General features: G+C 44.8%; 1 protein-coding gene across 1 annotated transcript; it reads right to left on the bottom strand.

Moving 5' to 3' along the window:
• Positions 1-422: 422 nt before the first annotated feature.
• Positions 423-4,180, bottom strand: LOC123053354 (acyl-coenzyme A thioesterase 13). Its single transcript, XM_044476816.1, has 3 exons — positions 3,890-4,180; positions 3,627-3,770; positions 423-741 (listed from the first exon to the last, which is right to left on the bottom strand). Exons 1-3 carry the CDS (start codon positions 4,049-4,051, stop codon positions 598-600), a joined length of 450 nt encoding a protein of 149 aa, XP_044332751.1. The 5' UTR covers positions 4,052-4,180; the 3' UTR covers positions 423-597.
• Positions 4,181-8,169: the final 3,989 nt, after the last annotated feature.

Below are 8,169 nucleotides of genomic sequence, written 5' to 3'. Positions count from 1 at the left end.
CGATCCCGGCGACGCCCACCTGCCCATCGCCGCTAGGAAGGCCATTTCCCCACTGGAAAGAGAGGTTTTGCCGCGGCATCCTCCATCCCGCTCCTTGGGCGAGTTTTCCGGTGCTCCGGCCACGCAGGCGAGGATACCAGCGGCTGCGCGCCTACCACGCCCGCCAGGTGTTCGGCGGTTTGTCTGACGGCGATGGACTCGTACAACGAGGAGGCGAATGGCTGGAGATGCTCTAAGCATCAATACGATAGGATTTTACAAGTGCTACTTTCCAGCTTCCCCGTATTTCTAAGGGCCTTGTTTGGAATGCTGGCTGGAATTTGGCATGAAATTCAGAGGACTTACGCCGTTTTCTGTGCAGTTCCTGCGTTCCAAAGTCCAAACAGGCACTGTGCTCTTTCGAAGATATTATCTGACAAAGGTTGAAAAGCGAAAATGAAATGAGCAGAGCAATATGAGTTACAGAATTTCGGATAGACATAACCAGACTTTCTTAAACAATGTAGCACTACATGGTGTTGCTATTGTTGTCTATCGATAAAGGGCAGCGAAGAGCTGGACAGAACCATGTTTTTATCTTACAACTGAAGGGAATCCTCACAATCTGCTAGAAACAGCAAGGTACTTTGTATGACGCGCCTGAGCCATCAATTTGCCGCTCCTTTTCTTCCTGAAATCAACAGAGACAACACCGACTGATTTTCCAGCACGCAATAGCTTTGCCTCAACCTCTATTTCTTCCTGGAAAATTAATCAAAGAGTTTACAGCATGTCAAATAACTACTAAAGATAGCATAACAGAAAAGACGAAGGTACGTTCAAAATTAATCAAGCCTTCTCATACTACTGTAGCAATAAATTGGCCAACCCTGCCATTTTGGGGTGAAAAAATTGTAGCGAAGCAACCTGAAAAGGCTGTTTTGGTTCTTCAGAGCAATATCTGGACAACATGACAGTAATTCTGATCCTAAACTGATTCTAGGAACCATTTTGTACCCAGCAAGCTCCAATCTGAACATAACCCATCAAAGGAAATAATAAATAAATAATCCCTCCGTCCCATAATATAAGATGTATTACAACCGATATGTCAGTATATCGGTTGTAATAACACCTTATATTATGGCACGGAGGGAGTAACACCTAGTTGTGTAAATGCAATTGCACTGAATTCAACCATCTTTTTGCTTAATGCATATTTAAATTTCTATAGTATAAAAATTACTGGAAGGTAAGAAGTATTGGTCCTTTTATCTTGCCAACTGAGATGTCATTCTCCCATGTTCACTGACGTTAACTCTTCAGAATACCAACTTTCACCTTTCTAGAAGGCTATGAATATGCAAGCAATCAAAGTTTGAAGTTAAATTTAACCAATGAAAATGTATTTGGGAAAAAGCAAATGTGCATGCAAGGGTGGGTGATTGAGTTTAGGGTTTATGTACTTGTGCATCTTAAAAAACTCCATAAATGTGTATCATGTTAGAACATGTAGGTATGCAATATATTATGGAAACATATGATCAAATGTGTCATGTACAAAAAAATGAAGTAGTTGCAATGCTCTCTGTTTATTTATTCTACAGAAATACTAGTACAATTTTTTTTTCCGAGCACCCGACGGGAGCTCTGTCATTTCATTAAGAAGAAAATAAAACTGAACGAAAACCAACACACACGAAAGAAACACCACGCCAGCCCTGAGGCCACGCACCAAACGAGATGGCGACTCTGCGCCCCAACCAGCTGGAGTCAATACCCTACAACATGACCCGGAGTCTCCACTCCGGCATATACACCTCAGCGAATGCACCTTGCCGGCCCCGGGGCCGCAGACCTGACGAGCCAATGACTCTGCTGCCCGAGCGGCCAAAGCAGACACCCTACATCACAAAGGCGATCTCCAGAGCCGCCACTCCGGCTTCCACACCGGCCCTGAGGCCGCACACCCGACGAACCGACGTCTCTACCACCCAAACTGCCAGCGCAGTCGCCATGCATCGCGAAGGCAATCTCTGAAGCCACAGCTCCGACTTCCACACCGGCCCTGAGACCGCACACCTGCCTAGCCAGCGACAAGGAGAACACACGCCCTCGACGTCCGCTTCAGCCAAAGCCGAAGGTCGAGTTTTCACCTGGAGAACTCGAGATTCAAATGACAAGGGAGGTGAAGGGGCTCCACGACGATGCCTCCAGGTGGGCAACGATGTCCGAGGACGCCACCATCGCCGACATCATCCGAAGTCAGTGCTAGGTTTTTGTCTGAAGATCACCAAACTAAGGATTACACAGTGGATCTCCAGGCAACCAGCCCGGCACATCCAATTCCGATCAACAACTTGGAGGCATCCACCCGAGCCACAACAGCCATGCACTTCAAATCAATTCTATGTCACATCATTTCCCTTAGGTATTAAACCCTATGAACTGAAAGTAAGCATATACACTTGAGCACAGAATTTAATAATAAGCCAATCTCGAAATTATTTTTATTAAATTATATACTTTGGCATACAATTGGAACGCCGCTCAAAAGGTGTGTCAAAACAAGGAAAGTGGGTTTATTGGAAGATGAGAAAAGAAAACAATTAGGAGTACCCTCTTTCTATGACATATCGGAATATCAAACAAAAAGATTGGACGTAGTGATTAGTAATGAGCAATATAACCAACATTTAAGATGGGAAAAAACCCACCGATAAAACAGAAACTGTATCACCATAGCATGAGATCATCTCAAAAAGACAAAAGCTTCCTAACTACTCTCTATGTAAAGGGCACTCCATTAGATTGCTATTGTCACCACTATGGAAAACTGAAGAATAGGTATTTAGAGCCTCCTAACTTCTGTCAAACAAATTGAATACACTCTGCTGCTTATGCTCCAGGTCAAATCCTAATTATGAAAAGGAGGCAGCAAACAAGAATTTTAAAAAACTTTCACCAAGTTCAAAGTAGACACAACTAACCCCAGTTCACTCATGTCATCTTCCAACAACTTGTTACTGTCACAAACTGGTTAGTCGTACACATGATACCAGTGGAGGTACCACTGAGATCCCAGTCGACACCTAAGTGATACCTTCAGCTACTCATAAGATGTTCCTAATACCAAGTCATGACAAGTGTGCCCAATTGCAACTTCCAGAACAACAGTCTAATTTTGACTTTCAACTGAAACTGCACTATAGTGTTGGGGTCAGCTGACCCAAACATTACGTAAAAATGATAGTAAGTTACTTATCAAAAAGTAATTAGTGTTGAACCAATGTAGTATATGATGCCCACATAAAAGAATTTTGGCTGGCTTCACCCCTATCAGCAGGATATAGTGTAATTACTGACAGCCGATCGAATTCCTCACATAAAAATTAAGATGCGCTCTGAAGCGTTCCTGAACAGAAACACCATGCAGAGGTAGGAGCCACATTGCGACTCAATTACTCCCCAAGTCCAATGCTTCAGCAAATTCACAGAGCAGAATTCTCGCACGAAATGCACGTCAACTTTGACAGAATCATAGTTTCATCACAAAAATTTCCATCCAACATAAACTAAAATATGTTGATGACGAACAGGAACAATGTCTGAAGCCTAAGTATGGAAGAGAGAAATTGTAGTCTCACCCCGACGGCGGCCGTGTCGACGTAGGACACGCTGATCTCGAGGGAGACCCCGCTCGTGCCCACCCCGCTGGAGAAGAACACGGCCGAGCCCAACTGGTCGGCGAGCGTTGCCGTGACGCCGCTGAGAAGGTACCCTTGGGGGCTCTGCAAATCAATCCCCAATTCGAACCAGACACCACGCGCCGTCACGTCAGCGTGTCGAAACCGAAGGAGTAAGGGAGCTAACTCTCGAGGTTTCGGCGGGGAGGGAGCGCGTGGCTTACGGCGATACGGGGGGTGACGACGAAGGAGCAGAGGACGCGGCCGTGCTCGGCGGCCTCGAGGCGGACGCCGCTGATGACGAAGGAGTCGTAAGGGGTGGAGCCCGAGATGTCCGCGGCGGAAGCGGTGGGCTCGAGGGTCCTCCGCACCGCCTCCGGGTCCATGGCGCGGCGGTGGCGCTGGGGCTGGCGACGAGGTAGTGGTCGCCGCCGGATCGGGGAAAGAGTTGCGGGGGTTTGGCGGGGCACGCAACACAAAGACAATGTGGTTGGATACCTGCGGTGTGCGAGCGTGGTTGGCTGGCAGTGGCAGCGCCTTGCTAGGCTGGCGGGTGAAGCTACAGCTGACAAACGGTCCCACAAAGTAAGGAACATGATTGGGCCCACTAGAACGAACTAAAAGCTTTTATTTCTAGGTTCAAGTACTATCTACTTTAAAATTTGTCAAAAAAAGTTGACATTCTGAGCCTTATTTGGTCTACTACCTCCGTCAACAAATAAGTGTACGAGTTGGCACCAAAATTTATCCAGAAAAGAGTGTCCAGTGCACTTTAAAATAGAGAAAAATGTTTCTCTATCATTACACGGTAATCAATATCAATAACATTCAACACATGGTCTTCTCATTTTCTATATGCACTTAGCTCGTTGGGGGTGGGGTAATTAAAAAGAAGAGAGATGGTGGCTTGCACCTTAACAATGCATTTTTACCCACTCTATAATCTGTCCTAAAAAATGTATATGTACACTTTTTTTTTGCGGGATAAAACTTGTATTACTCAATCTCCCAAGAATTATAATCACGCTTGCAATGTCTAGGAGTTCTTCCGGACCGGATCCAAGCCACACAACCGTTCGGCATCGTGATTGTCCAAAATTTGCCAAGAAATGAGTAGCATTATTTTTGCTACGAACAATATGAATAATACAAGAATTACGCTCGATCAAAAGATTTTTGATCTCCTTTATCATAAAGGCATATTTTGATTTATTTGTTTCTGCACTTTGTTTCATCTTCACTGCTTCTAGACTGTCTGATTCAACATTGATAGGTAGATTGCTCCATTGTAGCACAAGCAAAAGGCCCTCCCGGATGCCCATGACCTTCGTCTCAAGCACATCATCACAAGTAAACAAATGTCTGCATGAACAAAAAATGATTCGGCCTTCATGGTCTCTTAAAATCATACGTGTACCTGCTACACCATTCAAAACAGATACGTCGGTGTTCAACTTCACCCGAGCAGCCGATGGGGGAGCCCAAGGACTGGAATCCAGTTGCCTTATATTGCATGAAGGAGCAGCCAAAGGGAAGCACACCTGGGCTGGGTACTTACCCTTTGAGTGGTCTGCCAGCCGGTCTGAAACAATTGAGTTTAACGAGGCGACGTAACTAGCAAGAAAGCAGCAGGAGACATCCCTCGAACAACAACTCGTTTTTTTTAGAGTGCGTTAATAGCGTGCCATATTTTTATAGAAGTGAAGAGAATGTAAACTATGAGAGTTGGACCCAACATGCAAACAATAGCGCCTCAGTACACCCACACCAACTAGGCTAAGATCACACAAAAACAATTTATACTATAGGCACTTGCTTGCTTCCATTTCGCAAAGATAAATCCACCACTCCCGTCATTGAGAGTTGCGCAATATGATTGGCAAAAACCCTCGCTTCCTCTACTTCCACAAGGACCAACATATAAAATCACTAGGGAGTCACAACCTTTCTGGTTGACATTGGGAATCATGCACTCGACAACCATTCACCAACTTTTTAGCGAATTTGAGTCTATAGGGCAACCGACAACAGAGAAGCATCTCTGCCAAACCTCGCGGGAGACCATGCACTGCATCAGAACATGATCCATCGAGTCTATCTCTTGAAGGCAAGTGAAGTAATTCAAAACATTATCCTGAAGGTCATGGTCATGGTTATGCCTTCTATCCGACGTAAACTATGTATTGTATAGCAAGCCACATGAATATATGGCACTTCAGCACTGCCAGACAAATGTCAGATGCTCATTGCCGCCTCGAAGCGAATTCTGCCATGACAAGGCACGCGGTTGATGCCCTTTGAGATCCGGTTGGATAACGAAGGTATTCCTGCCCTTCCCAAAGGAGTGATCCTAAGTTTATCGAACCCACAAGAGCATGGCTAGTACGACAGAGTCTCTACCAAGTCTTTGCAAGAGAATTAAATTCTAGTTTTTACAACCGGACCTTAGCGGCCTTAGTGTGTAAACACTTATAATTAAAATAAGCATGGGTATGTGGACTTGTTTCTTACAACCATATATTAATGATCGGGATCATCATGATTTAGGTTTATGCTTTGGAAGACTCCCATTAAGATGTGCTTGCAATGAGACAAAGTGGGGTGCATGTCCAACTTACATCTTGAATGGTTTGCGACCTGCATCAAGAATCAGTTGTCCAACCGCATGCCTTGCATCACGCGGGGTTACCTCAGTTATTAAGAATAAATCAGACAAAAGCATTGGGCATTTAGTGACTACACCTCATGTATCACCAGGGATTGACTATTCGCTACCGTACTAAACCGTTCTGTCACTCGTGTTTAGAATAGCATTCCGCGTCCTCCCTGCTCCTAACCTCCTCCTTGATCGAACTCCATGATCCAAGGTACATGCATGGTCGAAGAGTGAGAAAGAGACAAGAGACAACTACAATGCAATTCTAACACATACATGTCGTTAATTTGAAGTCATTCCATCGAGCCCTCATACAAATACACCTGGCTGCAAGGCTATGCCTTAACCCGTTGCCTTACCGAATTACTCACAGATGGTGATCCGATCGCAAGAAGAAATCATTGGAGAAGACATAAAAATAAATGCTTTATTGATAATATGTCTTACAGTTGGTTGTCGAATGCGATACACGATTACAAGTATGGCTAACATGGAGGTGGTTTTTCTGTGGTGATGGTGATGGTGGTGGCTATGGAGATGAGATGGGAAATGACAGCGACTAGGGTTGGAGAATGGTTTTTGTTACGGTGATAGAGGTTTTTGACAATGCTCCCTTGTGAATCTGGTATTGAGCCCTTTATAAAAGTGGTTGTGTTGGACGCCAAGAAGCCGCTGGCACCCCTCATCTTCTCTTCTATTTCACTTGTTACACCAGCAAATTATCTCCTTCTTCCTCCATTTTGCTTCTTTCCTTCTAATTGATGATTTTTATCCATGTATGGTCTCTTTTCTGGTGAAAACAAAATAAAGATAGGATTTCGCGATTGCTCGCATTCATTAGTCATTAGTGGCAATATCAGAGTGATTTTCTCAGATTTTCTAAGATAAACCAGTTTAAATAACGATGTGATGAGCGTAAGAACTACACTCATCAACCTCCCCAACTTGATCGTCCTTGAGCAACAAAGATATAAACCCAACCATAAGAAATTCAGTTGTTTAAGCTGAAATACCGAGAATGTGTTGGTTCACTTACGATTAGTATGCCTAGATAATCCTCCGCTTCTTCATCTAAAAACTTAATATAGTTGTTGCGGTGGCATGGTTATTATGCAAGCTGACCACTCAGAGTCGGAGGTGCACGCCCAGCAGCTGGGCATGCAGCCAAGCACGTACACCCAGTCCGACACGTACACCCCATTGGGCACGCAGCCGGGTACGTACACCCAGTAGACGGATTCGTACATCGGCCAGCTGAAGCAGGACGACGACGAGGACCTTGATCTGGAGGAGTGGCCGGCTGATTCATAGAAGAGAGGTAGAGGAGAAAGCTTCAACATGAGGAAGGACGAATTGTTGTGCGATGAGTGGTTGGCCACTAGTATCGGCCTGATCCATGGCACGGAGCAAAAGGGAGGAACATTCTGGGCCAACATTCATACTTGGTTCCATGAGTACAAGAATTTCAAGCCCTACCACAAACGAACTCATCTGTAATCGTGGGACAAAGTCGTTTAACCATCGATGGTACATCATCTAGGAGGCCATGAGCAAGTATTGCGGCCATTTTAAAACAACTAATCGATCGTTGGCCAATGGTGCACTAATCACCGAGCAAGTAAGTTGTTATATGTGTTGATAATTTTACTGGATATGCTATATGTGTTGGTCATTTGGCTGGATATGTAACTTGTTGCCAATGTTTTTCTTTCTAGCCCTCCAGTGTGTGCAACTTATTCTTGAAAGTGGAGAAGAAGAACTTCGTCCTCATGCATTTGTTGGTTGAAGTTGAATGGGGCACCCAAGTGGCAACTATCGATTGCTAACTCCATCAAGGCCGCCGACATT

The sequence above is a fragment of the Triticum aestivum genome, chromosome 2D (assembly GCF_018294505.1).
Source record: "Triticum aestivum cultivar Chinese Spring chromosome 2D, IWGSC CS RefSeq v2.1, whole genome shotgun sequence".
NCBI classification, from domain to species: Eukaryota; Viridiplantae; Streptophyta; class Magnoliopsida; order Poales; family Poaceae; genus Triticum; species Triticum aestivum.
This window is presented reverse-complemented; position numbering and strand designations above follow the sequence as displayed.